The 26,806-nt window shown below is 35.2% G+C and overlaps 1 protein-coding gene across 1 annotated transcript in view; it reads right to left on the bottom strand.

Annotated features, from left to right (window-relative positions):
- Positions 1-26,248, bottom strand: part of shroom3 (shroom family member 3) — a 333,442-nt gene extending 307,194 nt beyond the window's left edge. The window contains exon 1 of the mRNA XM_039758806.1: positions 25,428-26,248. Within this exon, the coding sequence (XP_039614740.1) occupies positions 25,428-25,553 (126 nt within the window). The 5' untranslated portion in view covers positions 25,554-26,248. The remainder of the gene's footprint in view (positions 1-25,427) is intronic.
- Positions 26,249-26,806: the final 558 nt, after the last annotated feature.

Below are 26,806 nucleotides of genomic sequence, written 5' to 3'. Positions count from 1 at the left end.
CACACTTGGCTTGATGAGATCGTCTGCAATTATATGTGGTATGCCACAGGTAGTCCTGTAACTTAAGAGAAACAAAGCTTCATTTGTGTTTTCATCATTGGTCTTTGCATATTTCTGTAAACCAGCCACAGTGGCATCTTGGACTTCCTTGTGGTTTTAAAAACAAAAACTGACATCTTTTCCCTTTAGATTCAGGTAGTTTGTTTCCAGATGCCATTTCAGTTTAGTGGATGCTGAGGAATTGTTAAGGAGAATTTTGTTGCAAATGATGCATTGCCTGTGTCAATTCCACTAGGAATAAAACCTAAACGTAAATAAGATTCATCATATTTCCTTTTTTTTTAAAGATTTTAAACCTTCACTTTCAATCCTGTTACTTAGTCAGTATGTTTGCTTCTTGACCATTAGTACAAGTGCCATCTTTCATCACAGTTGTGCCTTAAAATTAATAAAATAATTCTGATATCCTTGTATTTTTACTTATCAAACTTTAATGAAGAGCACCTTCTTGAATCTCTAAAGGTACAGATGGCAGTGTCTCAGTAAAGCTAGAACTAGAAGTTTCACATGCTATATTTATGCCAGCTGAAATCCTATCCGTCTTGAGCCAAGAATCTGTTGTGCTAGTAGAAATGAACTGAATGAAGGGAGTAGCGGTACACTAGTATTTATAAGACAAAGAACCTTCTGGGTGATGCTACAAAAGCCAAGTGCACTGTAGTGTATGCACAAGGAACTTTCTCAGAACTGCCATGCTCTTTCCCTGGACAGGTCACGCAGGTCTGAGACACTGGGCAGACACCCGTTGTCGAACGGGTGTTCAGAGATAACTCATGCTCCTCCTACCTTCACAGACTTCTAGGAACCAAATGATGTGATGAATTTCCTTGTTTGCTACTTAGACAACAACTAGACACTCAAATAGTTGGCCTTGTGCAGTGTTATTTAAAAATTCATTTTAAATTTAATATTTGAGACTTTTCACAGAATACTTAAGATCCTTTTATGGAACAAAGTTTGGGAACCACTGTTTTAGAAGTCTACCAGAGAAGAGTCCCTGGTCCATAGGTTTATTTCCTACAGAAAATATCAACATTTTACCCAAGTTACATTAATTCTGATACAGGTATAGCAGAATTGCATGCTTTCAGTTTTTCATGTATTTTAAATGAGTGTTCTTTTCTTTTTTCAGTAACTCTGTTTGTTTCTATAATATTATACCTTCCAGTTCTACAATGAGATTCAGTGCAAGATTCTAAAATAGACAATTTCAGCACTATGTTTAGAGAGGAAATAACATACTGCATTAAATCAATACTTTAGAAAGAGTTCAATGTCTCCTTCACTAACAGTCCTTTGTACTTTTCCTGGAAAGGAAATTAAATTATTCAGGAAGATTTCCTTAATGCTTTTTACTTATACAGTTTTGAATTTACTGCATTATTTCCATACAGTAGAGAACAAAATGGTTTCACAAGTCCAGTGAGTTTTAAGTGCATTTAAAATGTTGTAGAAACTCAGTCAGTGCAGAATGTTCACCACAGTTTTGCATGGAGCATTCATTGCATTCATAATAGGGCAACAGTTTGAACAAAATCTTTTATATTTGGGGTGTGTTGCAAAATTGTTTACAGTAACAATTTTCTTTATTATTTTTTTATTGTGCATATTGTACTATTGCAAATTATACTTTATTTATAACAATATTTTTTCTCAAGCCCCATGACTACTAGTCAGAATATGATACATAATTATATCATTGACGTGTTCTCTTTGAATAAACACTCTGATTTTGGTTTGGTCATAATGTCCAACTTCATTCTATTTCTCAAAAATATCGAGTTACAATTTTTGATTTTTCAGTGCATTCTAATGATGCTGAAATAATAATAATACCTTTTATTTATACAAGGCGCCTTTCAGAGAACTCAAGGACACCGAACAAACAAACAAATAAATAAATAAATACAAAACACAATTATAAACAACTTAAAACATCAGAAAATCTAAAAATTAAAACCAAACAAAACCACTATAATAAGGAGGAAGAAGAAAAAGCCGTTTTAAACAAATGTGTTTTAAGTTTACATTTGAAAGATGAATATGATTTGATATTTCGGAGATCCGCAGGTAATGAGTTCCAGTGCATGGGAGCAGAACGGCTGAAAGCTCTGCTCCCCATGGTGGTTAGACGGAAGGGAGGAACGGTCAGATGGGTGGAGGAAGAGGATCTAAGGTTACGGGATGGAATGGCAACATGTAGAAGGTCAGACAGATATGGAGGTGCGAGGTTATGGATGGCCTTAAAAGTTAGTAGCAGAATCTTAAAATCAATACGAAACTTGATCGGGAGCCAATGAAGCTGCTGCAAGACCGGAGTAATATGGTGAAAAGATGGGATTCCAGTGATGATACGTGTTGCAGAATTCTGGACTAACTGAAGCTTATGAAGAGATTTATTAGGGAGACCAAAGAGGAGTGAATTGCAGTGGTCCAGCCGAGAAGTGACAAGACTATGAACAAGAATGGCAGTAAATAGAATAGAAATAGAAATAATAAACTGCTCTCTAAAATATGAATTAGGCAAAGACTTTGATAATCACTTAAACAAATTCCAATGAAGTAATCATGAAATACATTAGTTATTTGCTTTTTGCCAGGAACTCATAAAATAAATCATCAAATAATAATTATTTTGAAAAAAAAAAAAGATAATAATGACTGATTTGGTTAAGGTCATTCATGTTCATTTTTTAGGATCTGTACTTCTGCATCAAATTAGACCTTGTACTGATGCTTTCATGATTGAGATAAATACCAACCAGCAAATTGATCTTTATCTTTTGTCCTTGGTTTTGTCATATACTCAGGTCATTTCATTTGTAAATTACAGCAGCATAACATTGTCATATATATTTGTAACAGTTTATCCTGTTTTAAAAATTATAAAGTATGCTTATCTTTACTAGCTCATAAACCTATTATAACTAAAACGGATACAATTAAACATGCAATATTGTATATGAAGTAGAAAATTGGCTGCATGTATGTCTGTTTAAATGCATGCACTCTGAATGTAGCAGCATAAGCCTAGACTGACTCGCTACTTTAGATCAGCCCTGAGGACATGTATAAACTGGTGTTCAATCATTCCTTCTCTGACAGCGTAATAGTAATTTTGGTAATCATATTTCATCCTTTACAACTCCTTCAGGCTCATTTCCAAGGAGTGGCAAAGCTAACAACTGCATTATTTGTGCTTAAAAGCCCATTCAACATTTTTGGCCATTGCAATCATTAAATACAGAAGATGATACACTGTTTGTCTAACTTGATGCTTTCCAGAGGCTGTTCACCCTTTTTACGCTAAGTTTACATATACAGTACACTGAATGATAAAGGAAACTCAATCATAGTTGAAATATTCATTTTTTTCCACCTCTGCCTATATTAGATGGACTACAAAAAGCATAAAGTTTTCATGAATTTCAATTTCACCTTTTGTTGTTAGTGAAAGACAGTTTTTGATCTTTGGGTAGTTTAACTGGAACTACTAAAAAAGTTTACATCAGACATCACAGCTTCTCGTTCATAAAATCATGATATTTATGCTTATTTCAAAAATGGTAAATATGGTAATGTGGAGGTTAGTTAGTGTTGCTGCCTCACACATCAAGCATCTTAGGTTTGATATCATTCACATTTTGATAATAATAGAACAAGCTTTAATTATTGATTATAGAGAAATGCTTATTATTACGATAACCCAACAAATGGTGACAAGAAAATCAATCAGCTCTTTTTGTTTCATTTTAAAAAATGTTAAATATAGACATGTGTAATTGTTAAAATTCCACATTTAAACAAAGATGAAGCATTAGAGAAATGCATATTTACTCCTGCATAACTGCATAATGATTAATGCTGCTTCTTCATGAATACAGCAACCTGTGCTCTAATTCTGCACCTAGTCACAGTTTGTATGGATTTTCTACCTATTTCTGTGTCGATTCTCCTCCGATTACTCCAGTTTATCGCCCACATCCACAAAGGTGTGTGGTAGGTTAACTTGTGACTCTGGACTGGTTCTAGTCTGAGTATGCATGTGGAAGTGTACTTTACCAGGCCCTGTGATAAGACTAAGCACTCTGTCCAAAAATGTTTACTGCTATCCACTTAATGCTGCAGGATAGGCTGTGATCCCCAGTGATTTAGTGAGAATCTTTACTTGGACTTGCTCCTGCCTATTTATCTGAATTGTGTGTTTTACACCAGCCATCCAGAGTGTTTAGATCTTCTGGTCAGTTGTCTCTTGTTGTCCCTCGTACCAAATGTAAAACCAAGGGGGACAGGGCTTTTACAGCTGCTGCCCTCGCCTGTGGAACTCTCTACCTCATCATACGTATTAAGGAGTCATCTACACTTGAACTGTTCAAAACAAGATTAAAAAATCTCTCTTCTTTTCACTTGCATTCAGTGACCTTCAGTAATACTGATGGTTTCCTCTTTGTGATCATATAACATTATCTCTTTTTATTATCTATCTTATTTTATGTTCATATATTTTATTACTATTTATATTTTATTGTTTATTGTTTTTGTTTTTTCTTTTATTCTATTATTGTAAAGCACTTTGGCCGCAGCATTACTATGTTGTTTTAAATGTGCTATATAAATAAATTGACATTGACATGCTAAATTGAATTAAAATATTTTAAAATGCTCTCTTCTCTAAATTTGCATCACTTTGAAAAGTTGCAATTTAAGAATTAATTTCACAGTAAAGTCTCAGAAGTATGTCGATGTTGCCAAATAGCTCCACGAGACGGGTTTGAATCCAGGCTCAGTGGCTGCTGATGTGGAGTTTGTAGTTCTCCCTGTGTCTCCAGTAGGTTTTCAGTAGGTACTCCAATGTTTCTTCCATATCCCAAACACATGAGATTGCAAGGTTAATGGACATGCATAACTGGCTCAGAATGAGTATATTTGCATGCCTTAATATGTCCTCTAATGGACTGTCCAGAATTACTTCTGTGCTCAGTTAAACCAGGATTGTCTCTGGCTACTCATAACCTTAAATAAAATCAGAATGTGTTCAGAAAAAAATATGAATATCTGAAAAGGGCAGTAAGATCTGCAGATATAGCTATTTTTAATCCACAACATGAAAAATGTTGTCTAGTAACTACAGGTTCTTGGAACACTTCTGCAACTGACTGTTATTCAGGCTAGAATGTGGCAGGCAGTCTTATTATCTGTCACACAGTGTTTCTATTTTGAAGCTGAACATTCTTATCATTCTTTTGCAAAGTCCATTTAAAGTATCAGTAAAAATTGAATTTTACAGTGATAAACAAATTATTTACCGCATTAAGCAGCCCATTCTGAACGGCTTAACCCTACAGCTCACAAAGTAAGTTTCAGTGTCCTTCAAATGTAAACATACTTAAAAAATAAATAAAAAGAAAGCATTTAGTGCTACATTTGTCACCTCTCAATTTCTGTCCCTCTTCTGCCTTCATCCAAAGCTGTCAAACTGGGATAAGTGGAAGATACGTGCAGATATGACTTCAACTATTACAACTGCATCAAGCACCTTCTCAAGTATTTGGTGTTGACTCAGAACATTTGTAGAACCGTCGACTAGAGCGGCATCTGAGCAGACATTTCTATTTTAGTAGCAGCCTATCTTGGTCTGTAAATATGGAAGCTTTGCATCATGCTTATGGCTGTTCAGAATTACATCTGAGATACAGTGGTGTGAAAAACTATTTGCCCCCTTCCTGATTTCTTATTCTTTTGCATGTTTGTCACACAAAATGTTTCTGATCATCAAACACATTTAACCATTAGTCAAATATAACACAAGTAAACACAAAATGCAGTTTTAAATGATGGTTTTATTATTTAAGGAGAAAAAATCCAAACCTACATGGCCCTGTGTGAAAAAGTAATTGCCCCCTTGTTAAAAGATAACCTAACTGTGGTGTATCACACCTGAGTTCAATTTCCGTAGCCACCCCCAGGCCTGATTACTGCCACACCTGTTTCAATCAAGAAATCACTTAAATAGGAGCTGCCTGACACAGAGAAGTAGACCAAAAGCACCTCCAAAGCTAGACATCATGCCAAGATCCAAAGAAATTCAGGAACAAATGAGAACAGAAGTAATTGAGATCTATCAGTCTGGTAAAGGTTATAAAGCCATTTCTAAAGCTTTGGAACTCCAGCAAACCACAGTGAGAGCCATTATCCACAAATTTCAAAAACATGGAACAGTGGTGAACCTTCCCAGGAGTGGGCGGCCGACCAAAATTACCCCAAGAGCGCAGAGACGACTCATCCGATAGGTCACAAAAGACCCCAGGACAACGTCTAAAGAACTGCAGGCCGCACTTGCCTCAATTAAGGTCAGTGTTCACGACTCCACCATAAGAAAGAGACTGGGCAAAACGGCCTGCATGGCAGATTTCCAAGACGCAAACCACTGTTAAGCAAAAGAACATTAGGGCTCGTCTCAATTTTGCTAAGAAACATCTCAATGATTGCCAAGACTTTTGGGAAAATACCTTGTGGACTGATGAGACAAAAGTTGAACTTTTGGAAGGCAAATGTCCGTTACATCTGGTGTAAAAGGAACACAGCATTTCAGAAAAAGAACATCATAACAACAGTAAAATATGGTGGTGGTAGTGTGATGGTCTGGGGTTGTTTTGCTGCTTCAGGACCTGGAAGGCTTGCTATGATAGATGGAACCATGAATTCTACTGTCTACCAAAAAATCCTGAAGGAGAATGTCCGCCATCTGTTCGTCAACTCAAGCTGAAGCGATCTTGGGTGCTGCAACAGGACAATGACCCAAAACACACCAGCAAATCCACCTCTGAATGGCTGAAGAAAAACAAAATGAAGACTTTGGAGTGGCCTAGTCAAAGTCCTGACCTGAATCCAATTGAGATGCTATGGCATGACCTTAAAAAGGCGATTCATGCTAGAAAACCCTCAAATAAAGCTGAATTACAACAATTCTGCAAAGATGAGTGGGCCAAAATTCCTCCAGAGCACTGTAAAAGACTCATTGCAAGTTAACGCAAACGCTTGATTGCAGTTATTGCTGCTAAGGGTGGCCCAACCAGTTATTAGGTTCAGGGGGCAATTACTTTTTCACACAGGGCCATGTAGGTTTGGATTTTTTCTCCCTAAATAATAAAACCATCATTTAAAAACTGCATTTTGTGTTTACTTGTGTTATATTTGACTAATGGTTAAATGTGTTTGATGATCAGAAACATTTTGTGTGACAAACATGCAAAAGAATAAGAAATCAGGAAGGGGGCAAATAGTTTTTCACACCACTGTACTGACAGCATTACATAGACTTAAACATTGAGCTTTGTCCAGACACAGTTGAGCCAAACAATAAGTGAAACTGTCTTTTAAATAACTGGCTTTACTGCTATAACAATTTGTATATTCATGAAAATAAGCTTCATATACATATCTAAGGGCTTTTAAAATATCTATGTGAGGGGAAGGCACACTACAAGGGTAATGATTATTTGTCTGTAGCATGTAAATACATGCATAAAACACCGTAAATTAAAAGCTGCAAGTATCTTTAAACAGGGACTATACAGGATAAAAATATATAATAAATACATACAACTCAGATTGCAATTTGTGGAATAAATGTATAATTACTTTTTATAGCATTATTCTAAATATTACAATGTTATTAACATTTACTACTTTGCTTATCCTAGCTATCATACATCAGGAAAGATGGTAATTAATGCTTGGCAAAGAGTTTGACGTAGAATTTTGTTTTCTCTAGTTTCTATAAACATTGCTAATAACAGTGGACCTAACTTACTTGAAACTGTTTTATAAAATTCCACTGGGTAGCCATGAGGGCCTGCTGCTTTCCCACTTTGAAGTGAGTTTACAGCATCTATTGTTTTTTTATTATTAAAAGTGTCAGAGGTTTATCCAGTTCCACAGCACTAATAGTATCTAGTTGTAATGAACCAATAAACTTGTTAGATTGTGTCTTCTTTAAAAGGAGTAGAATATAAAGACTTATAGTACTTTATAAATGTGTAAGTTATTTTTATGGTCAATATCTTTATCTCAATTTGTGTTGTTAATTGCTGTTACTGTATTACGGACTTCCTGCTTTTGGAAGCTTCCTGCTTCCTTCTTTTTCGCCTTCTTTCCATGTTCATAATAATGATGTTGCGATTTAAGGATAAATTGTTCCATTTCTTTAGGAGTCAAGAGGTTAAATTGTGATTGCAAAACCAGTCTTTTCCTAAAAAGTGCCTCATTTGGAAACCTGGCATATTCTAGAACAGGGGTTCTCAAACTAGGTCCTGATGACCCACTGTGGCTGCAGGCTGCATAATCAGTGACAACACCTGAAAACACTGGTCTCATTTAATTACCTAATTTTTTTCTCTTCTTTTACATTCAGAAAAGCATAGCAGCATGAGTTTTACATTTATCAGACATTTAGAAATATTTCTGATTTTGCTACAGATTTAAATGCTTGACTCTCTTTTGTTGATTTCATTATATTTTGCCCTTTCTTTGTGCAGTTTTCCCCCTTTGTTGCATCTTATTAATGACAATTAAAAACAAGCAGCGCAAGCACCCAGGCAAACAACACTGAATAATCAAAGGATGCAACTACTTTAGAGTCAGACCCACTAATTAGTAAATAATGGATTAATTAAACAATTAAACAACACCTGGAAACGTAAAATGAAAATCAAGATGAAAATATTGTTAAAAAGAAAAAAAAAACATTATTCCCATATAACTGACTGGTACATTTTAATTTTTGTTTAACCAAACTTATTATATTGTTCTCAAAACACAGAACTTGGGGAAATAACAGTTCACTTAATTAGCCCAGGAGTCCAATTACAAACAGAAGCTGGTTGGAACAAAAACCTGCAGCCACAGTGGGTCCCCAGAACTGAGTTTGGGAAGTACTGTTCTAGATCTGTTCCGGTAATTTCACTGATCAAGTCAGATGACTTCTTTTGTAAGAAAAAGTATACCTGCTGAGAAATCTGAGGATGCACTTGTCTCAAGAAAATAATACATTTGCATGTATATGAATTCTGTACAGTTCTTATTAGCTAATGACAGGGGGTTAAGATATCAGCTACGAGATGACTGTGTAGGACACAGTAATTTAAGCTCCATGATCAGAGTGGCATGGTCAGAGACAACAATAGTGTCCTATTCATAAGATTTGATAGTGGGCAAAAATTATTGTTGATGAGGAAAATATCAATTCTTGAATAACAATGATGTACAGGTTTGAAGGAGGAGTATATTATTAAGTAAAGATTTAAAAACTTCCAGTGGTCTGATAAATTATGATCCATTATAAACTGTGTAACCATCTTTGTAGTATTAGATGTTATTACTGTTGTAGCTGAGTGTCTAACCAGGTCTGAATTTAAAACACAATTAAAGTGTCCGACCATTATAATTTTGTGAGTGTTCACATTAGGGATGGATGCGATTAAATTTTGGAAGTAAGTTCTATCATACACGTTAGGTGCCTAGATATTAATCAAAATCTTTTAATTATTAGATAAACTACCTGTCATCATGACATATCACCTTCCAGAATCAAATATTACATCAAACAATACAAATGGAATAGTTCAGTGTATTACAATTCCCACACCCCTGGTTTTCTTTGTATAGCTAGAGTGAAAAATTTGGCCAGTCCACTCTCTTTGCAGCCAAAAGTCTACTGTGAAAACACAATTTTGACATTTAGACTTATTAAGTGTGGGAATACTTTCTTTCTTTTTAATTCATGATTTTGACCCTTGAAATTCCAGCTCACAAAGTTCATTATTTGGTCATAGAAATATTGCTTCTGAAATGTTGTTGACATTTTGTAGTGTTATGTTAAGGTAGTACATTGTTACATATGATAGCTTTGACATAGATTTTATATTATTGCCAGGTGTTATGGCTGTGGTGCCTATTATTATGTTGGCACTTATGGTTATTGGGGTAGAAGGGAATTATAGTAAGTCCTTATTTTTTTTTAGGAAAGATGGTTATTAATGTGTAGAGTTTGAGGTAGAATTTTGTCATCTTTGGCTTATATAAATGTTGCTAATAATAGTGGAGCTAACTTATTTAATGTTTTTATAAAGCTATCATACATCAAATCATTCTCAAACCCACTTTATTCAATTTGCGGTCAAAGTGGGGAGGAGTCAATCCGTGTAGCACTCGGCACAAAACATTCAGTAAGGCCCTAATCCACTGCAGGGCCCTTTTCGACACACATATCCACACTGCCACTAACACAGGGGCCAATTTAGAGTCACCAGTTAACCTAACCAGTACATCTTTAGGGATATGCAAGGAAAATTGAACTACTGGAATAAACTAACACATATACAAGAAGACTATGTAAATTCTATATAGACAACATTTGGAAGGGGGATTCAAACTCTGGACACTTGATCCATGAAGTGGCAACACTAATTACCGCACCACCTGCGTCCAGTATTGATTATGTACATATATATTTATTGTAAAGGGATCAAATGTTAGGACTAGCATGCCAGGTAACAAAGCAGCAGAATGATAAATGAACTTTTGCAGCAGGCGGTTGAGTGTATGTTCATAGGATGAGTACTAGAAGTAATAACACGCTAACAGCCAAGAAGAAAGAAAAAGCCAATGGGGAACTTTGAATAATTTAATATTAAGTCTGTCTGTTCGTGGAGGTATGGAATCCTATTACAGTACACACGGCTCCCTGCATGACAGTCAGGGAAATATCTTGTAAACTGATTGTTGTTTTAGGGTTATTTTGGTATTTTCTGTTACCCCTTTTGTTTATTCTAAATTGGTTTGCTTATAATAATACTGCTCAAGAATTCGTTATTTTCTATAATAAATTCTGTATATACAGTATACAGTACCTGTCAAAAGACTGGATAACCCTGATTGAAAAAATGTCATAATTTTAAAAGACATTTTGTTCTAAAGCAGGGGTGTAACATTCAGATCCTGAGGGGCTGCAGTGGTTTTCATTCCAGCTACTTTCCTAATTATTAAGCAATTGCAGCTGCTAATTAAACAAACTTGGCCTTAATGTTAAGACATTCATTTAGACAGCTATTTTATTATAAATAATCTACATAATTTCACAGTAAGTCACTCCTGAGGGCAGTAGAAACAGTAAGTAAAAGATACATCTTCATATAGTTTTAACCAAGTCATGTTTAAGAATTGTAATGTTAAAGAATACTCTGCATAATACTAAAACATAATCAAACATTTTACTGTACTGCCAAACCATATTGCCATTATATGGTCTTATTGTCTAAAATAAATATAAATACTTTATAATGCCACAATTTATTTTGCCTTTCTAAATGTTTCTTTTTATTAAATGGTTGAAGGTGAAATTTTATCCTTTGATACAGGCCTGTTGCTGTGCACTACCCTGTCTACATATGTCCCTGCATGGAGAACCTCCCATCTACATGAATGATTAGGAAAGGAAGGTTTGTTTTTTTATGCTGCCTTTATGTACTTTCATCTGTTTAAAAGGAATTCTTGAACTGAGGTTTACTTAACCAAGTGCAGAAAGAAAGCCAACATGGTCTTTAATTGTGGACATGGTGCCAAGAGGTTCACAATGCAGCTATTAATAGAGAACAGAACTACATAGCTAATTCTCTTAACCTTTGCTGCTGCTGCTACTGTATTGTTCATGTCAGTGATCACATGCACTAAAACATATAATATCCAATGAAAAAATAAACGGCACTTTTTTGTTAAAGAAAACAATAAGAATCAGGGAAGAAGGAAAATAATTAAATATCAACATCAAGTTACAAGCAATTACTACAGTATTTATATATGCAGGATTGCTTTTCTTTACACCCTTTGTGGCACTCTTTGCCAGATGGAACAGTGCCAAGATGTTGGCCCACATTTTGTGATTTCACTTCCCAGGTTCTATGAGACACAGTTTTTACAAAAAAGGCAGTCAGATTGAATGTCTCCCTCTTGCTGTATCTTGGAAAGATCCTTAGAGCTGCCAATCTGAGAAATGTGCTCCACTGGCACACAACCAACACTGTGTAAACCCGTCACCAAAGTCCCACTAATTACATAAAATAGGTGGAACAAAATATCTAATTGTCTATTTACTTTTTTTAATAACGACCTGTAACTTGGTCTTAAGTGCAAGACGGTACTATGACTGATGCCTGTTCAAAATACAAAACAAAGGTGAATATTTTTAAAAAATGAATATAACGATAAGTACCATTCTATGGCTCTCCAAATCATACCCTGGGAGTGTTGCAGCATTCACACAGTACTTCTGACTGGGATAAGATAGCAAAAAATGAAGAGATCCTCTTGAGACAAATGTCATGCTGTCTCTGAGTATGAGTCTAAACATAATTTAGTTTTTATCACATGAATACCACAGACAAAGAAGAAAAAAATAATTAAAATTACAGGAAACAAAATTACAGGAAAATTTACTTTTTGTTGCTCCACGTAGATATAGCCTTCAGAATTATTAAACATTTATAAAAACGTAAATCCTTATCGTGAACTACATGTTTTTTTTTTTTTTAAATAGTACTGAAACCATGTTACAAATATTTTAATGTCATATCTTAATCAAGGCACTAAAGCTTACATAATAACTTAGTAGTAGGAATCAACATAATACAAATTACACAGCATCTCTGAATGATAAAACCCCCAATATTTTAATTATTGACTCTTGCTTAGATTCTGAATTCCTTTAAATACAAAAAGTGAAAACAGTCATACAAGATAATAATATTGAACAGGTAGCCAAGCCAGAGGATCTTCATATTTATTTTCTTCTTGGTGAGATGGCTTCTTTACTTTCCCACATCATACTTGCCATACCATACCAAACACACCCATCTCACATCCCATCTCTCTCTCCCTCTCTGTCCATCACAACCCAGCCTGTTTCCCACCAGACATGGAGTGGTTTAAACAGCCATGCCCCAGAATCACCTTCAATATAAGGATACAGTGCTTCTTTTTTATAGTAACACGAACTGGAACTGACCATGGTAGCCGCTGGCATTTCATGATCCTAGAGCCATGTGTAATTGATCTCAACAGCTTCCAATGCACCTCCAGGGTTACCTTCCCTCACAGGCAGACATCTATTTATCCACTAAGAGTGTGGGCATTTTTCTCTCTCCATCTGTCTGTCTTTTTGACTCTTCCTCCAGTCTGTGCCACCTCTGTACCACATCTTTCCAATCCAGTCTCAACTAATCAACTGTCCATAATATATGCATGAAGATTGTATGTACTTCATCTATTTATAATCAGAATAAGTTAGCTACCTGTATACGCTGTGCATGTGTGAGTGGGCCCTGCTGTCCAGGACAATTCTCTGTCTTGCACCCAGTGCTGCTAAGATGTATTCCTACCCCACTGCAACCCTGAATTGGATTCAAATTATTAAACTGCTGTTCTGAAGAGTAAAATTCAAGAACACTTTATGGCTTTACAAGCTGAAATAGAATTTTTGTGATTTTTTTCTTTTTACCCTTCTTCACCAGCAGCATTAATATATTCAAAACATTTTTAGGTATTTCCTTTAAAATTACTATTTAAAATAAGAGCCTAAAAATGATCTTAATTAGTTTTCTGTTTTGGTTGTTATACTGGCCATGCATTTCTTTTTAAATTCTGTTGTATGGTGAATACACAGAGCAAACCCTTATATTTGATCATGTGAATACTATTGTACAGATTTCATCCTAGTACCCAGGCCCTGTTTACCTATCATTAAATTTTGGTTAAAGTTCTCAAACTTTCCATGTCAAAAATCTACAAAAACAGAAGAAATCAGGAACAGATCAAATACTTTTTTATGGCACTGCAAATATGTATTATCTTTTTTTTGTCATTCTGTTTAATGAATATTTATTTTTGTTTGTCTTTTGTTTTATTTATTGGAATGCTCTCATTATTTCCAGTATACAAGATGGCTAGAATGTCATAAATTCACCTGAGTAACATCACAAGAATAATGTGTGAAGTCATTGGGGTTTTCAGACCCTATTAGCGTGCAGTTTGCAACATGATATACAGTATGTACCTTACAAACTGTATGAAGCTCTGAAGCTTATCTGTTTTCTTAGGCAAATTATGTATACCATGTGCTGTCTTGCAAGGTGTAACGTACATTTAATATGAAATTTACTAATCATTTAAATGAAAAACAGATACCATTGTGTACATAATAACACCAAGGGCTTGGTTAATGTACAGCACAAGACAACTGAAAAAATAATATAATATATCATTTTTACTTCAACATTTTTTTTGAATAAATAAAATGGGACATATCATAATATTTTAAAGTGTGGAATTTATTTCCCAATATATTTTCTGTCCCCCCTGGCCATTGAACCTTACTCTTATTCGATGTTAATGTTGATTTATTTTGTTTTATAATTATGTCTTTCATTTTTCTATTCTTTAATATGTAAAGCACTTTGAGCTACTGTTTGTATGAAAATGTGCTATATAAATAAATGTTGTTGTTGTTGTATATTTTAGCTGAAACAGATGAAGTGAAAGACTCTTGTGCCACAAATTGAAAAGACCACAGCTTTATAATAATTACAGAAAGGGCATCTCTTTTTATTTTGTTTATGGTCCACAGTGATAAAACCTTCACAACAAATAAGGAACATGGCTAATGGCAAATCTGAATGGCATAGCTGAAGATAAACAGCAGAGATGTTAGACTGCCATTAGTTATTACAGTATCATACAGTGGGTGATAGTAATGCCAAATTGTGAAGGCCACAGCAAACAAAGCTTATCAGTGAGTAGTTTTCTTTCAGTATAATTTAGCATAAAACACATTAAAAGCAAATCTGAGAAGTATAAAAGTCACAATTGGAAAGGCCTGATGTTAATAACCATATACAATAACCCCAACCTATTCAACTTTGCAGAACTCATGTTAAAACACAAAAAAGAATACAAACGTTTAAATCAGCATGATTTCATTTTTTTCAATAGCACAAGAAGGGACTCCTGTAATCTTAATCTTTTTCACTCACTGTGAGCATGCAGCAGTTCAAGAAGCAGTAAGATTCGCCCCTTCTGCACCTTAGCTCATCTCACATGCCATGCGTATCTTGTCTTGAGAAATACTCACCTGGATAACTATGGTCTTTGTGAAACACTGCTATGATTTATCTCTCCCTATACTGTAGATATATTGCTGTGGACTCTACTGCAGAACCTGAGTCATCCACAAAATAACATTACTGTACACAAGTAGGGTGGCACGGTTGCGCAGTGGTAGCGCTGCTGCCTCGCAGTTAAGAGACCCGGGTTCGCTTCCCGGGTCCTCCCTCTGTGGAGTTTGCATGTTCTCCCCGTGTCTGCATGGGTTTCCTCCAGGCGCTTTGGTTTCCTCCCACAGTCCAAAGACAAGAAGTTTAGGTGGATTGGCGATTCTAAAAAAATTGGCTTTGGTGTGTTTGTATGTGTCCTATGGTGGGTTGGCACCCTGCCCAGGACTGGTTCCTGCCTTGTGCCCTTTGTTGGCTGGGATTGGCTCCAGCAGACCCCCGTGACCCTGTGTTCGGATTCAGCGGGTTGGAAAATGGATGTACACAAGTATGTTGCATTTAAAGCTGTTGATTTATATTTGTTAGTGATGCCCAGATCAATCTGCTGCCAATTTAAATGGTCCAATTTTCACTACAAAAGACTTAATCAGTAATTTGTAAACTGGCCAATCAAAAAAAAAGACTGTTTCAGCACCTACTTTTTTCAGCTTTACGGTAATTTAGTTATTGTACTCTTATACACAAGTTACGATATTTTACTGTGGTAGTTGAGCTAGTGCAGTCTTTTTTTGCCGTGAACTTCCGTAAACAGAGAGCAGTAAGTCAGACTTTACTTGAGAGAGTAGACTGGAGTATTAGCCTTTACATTGAAGAAAGTGGAGTGATAAACTAAGAAAAAGAATTTGGAGGAGTCATTTTGTGCAATTAGACAAACAGCACTAAAAGCTATTTTAAAGAATTCAGTCTGAGTTTGCACATTGAGCAAGTTTGTGTTTAGTACGCCAGCTTTTAATTAGAATAAAGGGATAAAGAAGAATTTGAAATTGCTGCTTAGTAAACAATAGGCTTATTACCTCAGCAGCAAAATTTGTCTGTTTTACTTGTAAACTTGTTAAGTATGTTAGCCTGCTATATGCTTGATAAACATCTTATGAAGAGTTGATGGATTTGCTGCTTTTTGTAGATTTGCACTGTGTTTATTATTTGTGTTTGTCATACTATGTGAGTTTTACTGAGAAACAAGTACAACATAATTAAAATGGCAATCCATATTTATAATTACACCTCAAGAATTAGTAATATCTAGATGATACACTGGGAAAAAAAACAAACAAAAAACTGTATAAATATAGTAAATGTATATTTTAATAGCAATTAGTACAATTAATGACTAAAAATGATTAAAACCTATTAGTGCATGTATATTTACACTTAAGCAGTATTTAAACACCAGTATCCACGAACTGAATCAATGTGTGAGAATATTTTTTTTTCTTAGACACAAGCTGAAAACTATTTTTTTTTTTAAAAAGCTTTGTTTCAGGTAAGTACATTACAGAAGAAATTACACAATATAATCACTTATAATTATTTATTAAAAATCCATCCATCCATCCATTAGCTAACCCGCTGAACCCGAATACAGGGTCACAGGGGTCTGCTGGAGCCAATCCCAGCCAACACAGGGCACAAGGCAGGAACCAATCCTGGGCAGGGTGCCAACCCACCGCAGGACACACACAAACACACCCAGCACACACTAGGGCCAATTTAGAATCGCCAATCCACCTAACCTGCATGTCTTTGGACTGTGGGAGGAAACCGGAGCACCCGGAGGAAACCCACACAGACAGAACATGCAAACTCCACGCAGGGAGGACCCGGGAAGCGAACCCGGGTCTCCTAAATGCGAGGCAGCAGCGCTACCACTGCGCCACCGTGCCGCCCTTTATTAACAACTATTTTTTTTAATGCAATATATTATGAATAAATATTTTATGTACATATTTTATTAGTTTAATTAGTATGCATTTTAAGGGAATTGTATTTATTTTAGTATTTTTATGGTCACTGAACAATAAGCCTACAGTTTCATTTTGTTAATAAAAAATGAACAAGTCTATAGTTTAATTATAAAAATACCAAAATTAACACTTTAATATATAACATAAGCCTTTTCCGCATCTGGTTATGCAGGAGCTTAGTGAAAAATGTTTTTAAAGAGATAAAAGAAAAAAAACAAATCAGAATTGATATCAGAATCTGCCAATCCAGTAACATGAGATCGGTGATCGGTATCAGCCCTAAAAAACCAGATCGGTGCATTCCTAATGCATTTGAAGTGATTGATGTATACACGTCATGTACTTCTAATAAGTATAGGTAAAAGCTGCTTCTGTACAGTGAAATATTCAACACCCCCATTCACCTCACACAATGAAATTCAGATGACAGAGTCGATCTACACATATGTCTCTCCTTTTAGCAAGTATCAGTAATTAAAATTTAGTTCTGTCAACTGGGAGTTCAGAACACAAAAACACAATGTTTTTAAATGTTACATTTGATTGACTTTTTATTCTGGCTGTAAATTAACAAACTAAAAGAGACAGCTTTCATTTTTCTAATTCAACAACTGTTAACCTGCTTAGGTAACACTATTATTCGGCACACCATTAATTAAATGATTTTTGAAAAGGCCATATGCACGTATTTATGAAGACCATTCTTGAAATAAAACCTTTATTTAGGCTAACGGTCATAACCTTATTTTACATTATTACTTTAGCAATGTAAACAGTAATATCTCATTATTAATGATTAGCACTTAAAAACACAAAGTGATAAAAAATATTCTTAATATGTAATTCTTACTTACCTGAGAAAGCCATTCACTATTGAAAAATGACTGTCTGTGTCATGTTAAAAGTCAAACATACAGAAGAAAGTAAAAATGGTACATTTAAACAACTGATTTAAAACATACTAGGTCTAAATAATATTGACAAATTAAAAAAATACTTCTGCACTGTACATTTATTGAAAAATTTTATAAAACGACTTCCGTTTAACTTGTTAAATATCTGATTTGGGGAGGTAAGTAGCATCAATTAATTCCATGTCAAAACCAAAATTTCAGAAATTTTACATTGTGTTAGTTATTAAGAGCACAGGAGGAATGGGTTATGCAAATCTTAATTAAACAACACAATTTCAGTTAAAGATTTATGTCAACAACAAAAAAAAAATTTTAAATGTGGTTTTGAGTTTGTTTTTTTATTTTATTTTTTTAATTCCCAAGTTTAGTTTCTTAACTTCATTAATATGATCATTTCAGCATAGATTCAACAGAAAGGACTAACACTTATCATAGTAACAGTCTTTTTAACTAGCAGCCTCAGCCCCATTCAAATTATCTCCTCAGATCAAGAAGTTTTTTTTCCTATTGTTTAAGCACTCTATCCATATTCATGCCCATATTTAACTAACAATAGAGCTGCCCATAACACTTCCAAGTATTGGATCTGAATTGTACATATTAACGTACTAAATGCGTGCAAGTCACTTAATTGCACTCGAGTTTTGAAAGCATCTCAGATTATACTTTAACAGTGACAAGTGAAGGAAGCCAAAACATTAAGATGCATATTTAGAATGTGATTACATAAATATATCTGCAGTTTCTAAGATTTCATTAACCCTCTTGTTTATAGTGATTGCAAGAATAAGGACATGATTGAGAAATTGAAAAACAGAAAAACTACTTCCTTGAAGAGAGGTGAGCAGAAAACTAACATACTAATTTGTAATTATTTATTTCAGTTCTGCCCAACAAATAACTTACTTAATTCTTGCCCTAAGGGGCAGTTATGGAAGCTGGATAAAGATAAAATGTGTGAATGAAGAAATGAAGAATGAGGAAAGAATTATTCACATACTGAGAATACAGTAAATGAAAAAAGTTACCAAGCAGTGTAGCAGCAGCTTAGTAGATACGTTAAATTTTGGCTGGTCAAGATGCTGGAAACATTAGGTGAATAGAAAAAAACATACTGTATATTTGAGTAAACTGCAAATTTACAGAAAGCTGTTCTTTAAAGTGTCCAGAATCTAGATGAATGGATATTTGGAAGAGATACGACACATAACAGGATGGCACAAGAATGTGGTGTTTAGTACTAATGTCTTATAGTTCCAGGAGCTACAGTAAGATATGAATCAGCCCTATATGAATAAGATATAGTGTAAGTGTGATTGTACCTTCAATGGAGCGACAACACGTATTGCACACATTGCGAGGATATACCCCAAATATAAGAACAGACAAATTCGGATAATGACTAGATGGACATGCACAACAAGCAAGTGAAAGGACAGCAAATGTTAGATAAACAGTACCCACCAATAATCCAAGCCTGTAAGCTTAACACACAAAGAGATTGGATCCATAGATACAGTGCATCTGGAAAGTATTCACAGCGCATCACTTTTTCCACATTTTGTTATGCTACAGCCTTATTTATTCCAAAATGGATTAAATTCATTTTTTTCCTCAGAATTCTACACACAACACCCCATAATGACAACATGAAAAAAGTTCACTTGAGATTTTTGCAAATTTATTAAAAATTATACATGAGTGGGTCCTACAAAGGGCAGGCCTCAGTGCTACTACAACAGGCTCAGGACCCCAGTGCAGAACCTGGTTAATCAGGTGTGAAATTGTCATGCAGCAATTTCAATATTGAGCAGAGTACATTATAATGCTGTGTTATCTAATTGAAATTTCCAAAACTTTTAACTATATAAAATGTTTTCCTACCAACTTCCTTTGACGTTTAATTTGATAAACAGTATAAAATACAGTGTAAACCATACAGTAACTACCAAGTATTACTGGCATAGCTAAACAGGAATAAACACACTGCATTGATAAACAGGAGAAAACAAAATATTAAAATCATGCTTGCACAAAAAGTGTACAACCCCCCTTAAAATCAATACAAAATAGCTTAAATCACAATACACTGAAGTGTATTTTCAAGAAGAGTGCTTTACCTTCTGTGAATATGTAAATTAACAGAACAGGTTGTGCAGCTTGGTGACATACTGGTTTAGCACTGCCAGCTCAGAGCTGCAGAGAGCTTGGTTCAGCTACTAGTGAGAATGCCTCTTATGCTATTTCGATAGAATATAATGAATTCATTATACTGTACACATTTTGTTAGAAATTTTCTACACTCCTAATTCATTTAATAAAAAGAGTAGTAAGATTTAACTCTTCATTTATTATACTTAAAAATAAAACATCACGTAAATTTATTAAAATAATACCAAACACACACAGAAAAGTAAACTAATGTATTTGATATGAAGGCAATGGATTTACACAATAAAATGATACTCTTAATATGAATAACCTAACATTCAGTGGAAAGTCTTGATTTTTCCCAAATGACTAAAAAACAATTGATCATTAAAATTATGTCCAAATTCTTGTTGTGTGTCTTAAGCACTAAAAGAAGTTTAGAGAGTAGGCACTGCAGGTGCTCACTACAAGGATAGAGATGGACACAGAAAATCAGTCTAATATACACGGAATACATAAAAACAACAATGAACTAAAATTTGGCATACTTTAATCAATAAGGTCTGTATGTTACCACTTCATGTCAATTAACATTGGTAACAAATTCAAAATTTTCATGATTATAGCTTAAGGGAAGAATTTCATTTACAAATTAGAAAGCAGTTTTGGCAAGACACATACAGTCTGTAAAACATGCACATTTATACAAGAATCCTATTATAGTTCTACTGTAACTGAGTGCACAGCTAGAGGAAGAGAAACCTTCAAAAATAACCAAATCTTTACTTTGTCTGTACTTCCATCCATGTGATCTAAGAACTATTCTTTTTTAGATATGCTTTCGTTCTCAAACAGCTAGCAAAGATGCAAAACCCAAAACTGTAGCAATGCTGGAGCATGTAACTGAGTTAACAACAAATTCTACTCAGGTCAGTGTAGATCTGCTCTGTACCTGGAATGCATAATTATGGATTTCGAATGAAGTGGAAACCTTTACTTGGATCATTAAACCTCACTGAAAAGTGACTTAAAATATCATAGAAATTCACCTCTTGTAAATTGGATTTCTTTTATTCTTAAAGGCAATGCAAAAAGAATTCTAAGAAATAAGTAGGTGCAACAGTAATAAAATACACCTAACTGCAGGTGTATTTATCTTTTAATAGAGATTCAATGTATCCTATTGTTTTCAAAGTTACAGTATGTTAAACCATGTTCATTTTTAAACATTTATTGCCATAGAAAAGGCAAAAGAAGCTATAAATGTGCCCTTATCAACTTTAATAAAAGGACAAGTGACAGTTTGTCTGTCTATGTGTCCGTCTGGATGCTAATCTCTGTCACATTGGTAAATCATGTTGTTTCTTGTCCTAGTGTGTATATAAACACAGGGAACTCCAGTTTCTATATTACATCTTGACTGAAGAAGGGTCCGGAGTTGCCACAAAAGCTTGCATATTGTAATCTTTTTAGCTAGCCAATAAAAGGTGTCATTTTGCTTGACTTTTCTCTACATTCATAATGGCTAACACGGTACAATACCCTAGTACTAATGAATCTATGGTATGCACTATTTTTGTATGACAATATAAAGTACACTAAAGCATTATAATATAGCCCACACAGTTATTCATTAGCTTTCAAAGCAGTAAGATGAATGAATTCTTTGTGCCATGGAGAACATACTATCCACTATAACAGAATCCAGCAACAGAGAGAGATAATATGCAGAACATATAAGCACAATGCAAAACAGGATGTTGTATCATTTTACATTTATCCATCCATCCATCTATTATCCAACCCGCTATATCCCAACTACAGGGTCACGGGGGTCCGCTGGAGCCAATCCCAGCCAACACAGGGCGCAAGGCAGGAAACAAACCCTGGGCATGGCACCAGCCCACCTCAGCTTTTTACATTTGTTTACGCTTTTATCCAAAGTGACTTACAACATTTGATATACAATTGGTTACATTTCTTTTGCTATTCCAATTGAACCACAGGCAGGTAAAGTGACTTGCACAGGGTCACAAAACCTCAGGGTTTGAATTCCAAAGTCTTAACCACTGTGGTACACTGCTTTTAAAATCTATCTGCTGAACTGAGCTGTAGTAGGGAGCTGGACAGAAACCTTTTGGGTTCAGATTATTTATCTTTCAATGATTCTGTTAGCCTTCTTGAAATAACTATGTGAAATTCCAATTACTACATATCCTTCTTTCTTACCTGCTATTTTAAATATAGTGGTGGAAGAAAATAAATCAAACAGGAACATGTGAACAATGAATAAATATGTCAACATTAATTCACCTAGTCAATGTTCAACTATTGTAATTTTGTGTTTTTGTTGTATTGCTAAAATCTACTTTTTATAATTTGCAAAGTTGTTAAATATTTAATTAGGGCTGTTTAGATTAAAACATGTTTTTCCAGGTAAGACCTAAGAGAGATTCTGGCCTCAGTAACTCTATAGTAAAATTAAGTGGGTTCAAAAATGAGTGGAGGATCAACACAAAGTTATGAATAGTAATCCATCTATCTACTTTCACAAAAGTGCTTAGTCCAATACATAACCATGTAACCATGGTGAAAAGGATCCTATTCTGGCAGCACTGCGTTGAAAGAAGGAATCATCCCATTACGGGGCAAACTCACACCTATAGACTTGTTCAGACAGGGACAAGTTAGAGACACCAATGAACCTGCTCTGAGCCACCCCACCAAGGACACCCAGGGAGAAAGTACAAACTCCACAAAGAAAGTGACCAGGCTAGACATCAAACCCTGGAGTTGAGGCAGAAGCACTAACCAAAATGCCACTGTGTCTTCCAGCCTTTAATGTGAAATATGATACTTAAATGGCTGCTTTCCAATATAATAATAATTATAATTAGAGAAGATGTTTATTATAAATAATAAACTAATTACAAGCACAGTCAATGAATGGTTGACAAAATCTTAGATTTTCATTTTGGTTTCACCTTATAGTATAACTGTAAGTGATATGAGGACTATATTACTTTTAATTTACTTTTGTCAAAGATGGTATTTTATGAGGGTCTCATTGGCAATATACCTATTCAAATAAGGCAAAAAAGTCAGAAAATGTTTGGATTGGTTGAAATATTTTTTTCTTAAAGGAAGACGTTAAATTTACATATGACTAAAACAATAACATTCCTACTTCTACAAAAGTAAGCAAACAGTTCATGGATGTACATAATTTAAAAATTAGAGTGAAAGTCTGAAAAGGCATGCACATAGATTATATTAAGAAAGGGAGACTTATTTTGGAGAATGTGTCTGGCCTGATTTGTCTATGTCTTAGAAAGTATGTGTGGTATGTCCAAAACCATTGCAGAAAGTGAACAGAAGGAGCTACACATTGCAAAAACGCACACAAATACACACCCATAAGAAAAAATATAAACACTAACCATGCTACCAAAGTAACTCTGAAACTTTAGTTATTTAATTTATTCCATGGACCTACTCAAAAGGAAGCACATGAAAACTACAAAACATGCCGCAACAGAGACTCATCAATTCAATTATTAATTTTGGCATTCTCAGTCCAGGTAATAGCTTATCACATATTTAATGGTTTTATATACTTTTTATACATGTGGCATCGGGCCAATTGAAACAGTCACATCACATCTTATAAATACTTATTGCCTTATTCACATGGAAAAATGTGTCACTCTTATGAAGTAGAAACACCTGATATGGGTCATTGCACAATTATGTACTGGTTCCCAAATTTTTTCCATTACGTTATACAAATTATCAGTTCCTAATCCTCAGAAAAGGTGCTCAATACAAACAATATGCATAAAAAGAATATTGTATATGCAGTATTTGCTAGGATTGAGCACAAGTATAAATTTGATTGACTGGCAGTTCTTCCAGGGCTGATCCCTGTTGAAATTGACTCAACTTCATGTGACCCATCTATCCATTAACTTTATGAACTGACTAAATTCAGTTTATGTGGTTGGAGGGAGCTAATCCTACCCTGACAGCATCCAGTGCAAGCTATAAACCGACTGAGGATGGGATGCTAATATGCTGTAGAATACACTCAGCTTTGCATGTACACTCTTTCAAACGATTCCAATTTAAATCCTATACAGGTAAAATTGAAATTTGAAGTCATAAGCTATCATTACCCATTAGTCATGCTTACTGAGCTGGTCAGATTTTTAAAATATGGAACAATATATACTTTAAAAACAGAACCGGTCAGTATGCTGTTGACTCCAACACACTTCTGTGTAAGAAGTCCTTCTTAGTCTAAAAGCACATTTCTTTATGTACCACAATTGTCTTTGAGTGTGTTGTCTCACCATTCCATCAAAATAAATCTGCTTAATTCCTTATGTTAGTAACTTTAAAAGATTTTCAAAACTTAATTACAATTACCACAAAAAACCATCTGCTAAAAAAAAAATAAAGAGACTGAGTTTCATTTGTTTGACACTTGAGAACATACCTATTTAGCCTGAGGACATATCCAGTTGTTCTTGTCTTCACAGCCTCTAACGCAACCACAATTTTTCTTTCAGTAGCATAATGAGAATTACAGTGCATGCAATACTTCAAAGATTGTCTCACTCGTGTTTGTTCAATTTGAGCATAATCTCCTTTTACTTGCATTATAGGTTTGCACAATAAAGTCTACTGTTGTGTTCACCATGTTAAGTATTTGTGCAGACTACCCGGAGGATAATACCGACTGGTTAAACACATTTATGATTTTGCTTCTAAAATTCCCCATTGATAATTATTATTAAAAAAAATTAAGTTTATGCCCAATTAATGGCTTCTGTACTTTGAAGCAAGTACTTGCCAATACAAATTGCTCGCTTTATCTATTTTCTGTTTCACGTCTTTCTCAATTTACATTTTTACTAAACATTAGCAAAAAAAAAAAACACTCCATCTATCTACTTACCTTTCTACTTAGTCTTCTACCTATCTATCAATCTATCTATGTGTGTGTGAACTTTATAAGCTCCCAAAGTTCTTCAAATATACAGTACACATTATAAAGGGTGAACTGTATAAGCTCCTAAAGTGCTTCAAATATACACATTATAAAGTACGCCGCGATAGATAGATAGATAGATAGATAGATAGAGTTAGCTCCACGTTCTATTGCCGAATCTTACCTTGGAGATAACGAGCGGGGCACCGTGTTCGACCCCACCTTTCAATGTGAATCCCCAGGGTGCGCCTCCCTGCAGAAATATTTCCACATACACTTGTTTTGCCGGGGTGCCCAAGCGACGTTCCATTCTTGCCCTCCGCTTGCCTGTTCAGATCGCCACAAATTAAAGGGCAATGTCCGTTTTAGATTGGCGCTCCCTGTAGAGCTCCACTAGGTACACCATGGCAAAAATGCTTACTGCAGAAGCTGCTAAAGTAACCCGGAAAAAGCAACGTGAATGGCTGGCTGGTGTGAGCGGGGGTGCTGTGATTTTTTTAAACTTCTTTCTTTGCCATAAAAGCCTGGCACCCAGTTTCCAAAATGATCAAGAAGGGAGTGAGTGTACCCCGGAGACACATGCTTTGCTTAAAAAAAAGTAAGAAAGTTCTAAACTTGTCAGCCAATATTCAAAAACTAAGGTAGCCGACAGTAAAATTACAAAATGCAAACCCACAACCGCTTCATTCACCCCTTCCCAAGTAGCATAAGTCTTCAAAAGCGTATTCGCCAAGAAGGGGGTATGATGAGGACGGCTTCGTTTTTGATTGATTATCAGTCTTTCTCCTCCTCTGAGTACATTTTACCATTACAATAGGCAGCTTTTCTTCAATCCAGTGCACCGAAAGAAAGGGCGAGCGCTCTCCCCAGTGGCTGCCTCAGGATTCCGTGATTAGGAGGTTACAAGCGCACTGTCACAGAACTTTTCCAACTTTGTTCCAAGTACTCTTTCCAACCTTACGTCCACCTCTGTGGTGCTGTTCAGACGCTGTCGTGCAGTGTGCCTGTACTCGTCTTGTGCCAATGCGTAGTCACTACGCCTAGCATCCTATACCAGTAGTAAGGTGGCTAACACCCTGACAGTGCTGCTCCGCCCCCACCTCTTTTCTCTCAGTCACCGCGCTAAGCGCTCCGCCAAGAAAGCGCATGCGTCAAATATTTCTCCGCTATAGAGCCCGCTATTGGTCTTGTTAACGGTGTTAACCCTTCATTCGTTCGAGTTCTACTGCTTTTCTATAGTTACTGTGTATTTGGAATTAATGGTAGAGAAAAACATCCAGAGACCACATCTTGGTTAGGCATTTATTAACTGCAGCCAGCAGTGTGATTAGTGGGCTGCATGGCGTTACAGTGACTAGCATGTATGTCCCACTGATGCAGGAGGCAGAGTTTGAATTCTAGACCAGTATGGCTATATGGATTTTGAGCGTTATCCACATTTTCTTTCTTCTTTCATTTCTAATTTACCTCCTACACTTCAAAGACAAACACTTGCGTTAGAAACTTTGGAAACAAGAAATTTTCAAGTGTTTGATAGAAATGAATACATTTTTTAACAAGATA

Source organism: Polypterus senegalus, chromosome 7, assembly GCF_016835505.1.
Source record: "Polypterus senegalus isolate Bchr_013 chromosome 7, ASM1683550v1, whole genome shotgun sequence".
In the NCBI taxonomy this organism is placed as follows: domain Eukaryota; kingdom Metazoa; phylum Chordata; class Cladistia; order Polypteriformes; family Polypteridae; genus Polypterus; species Polypterus senegalus.
This window is presented reverse-complemented; position numbering and strand designations above follow the sequence as displayed.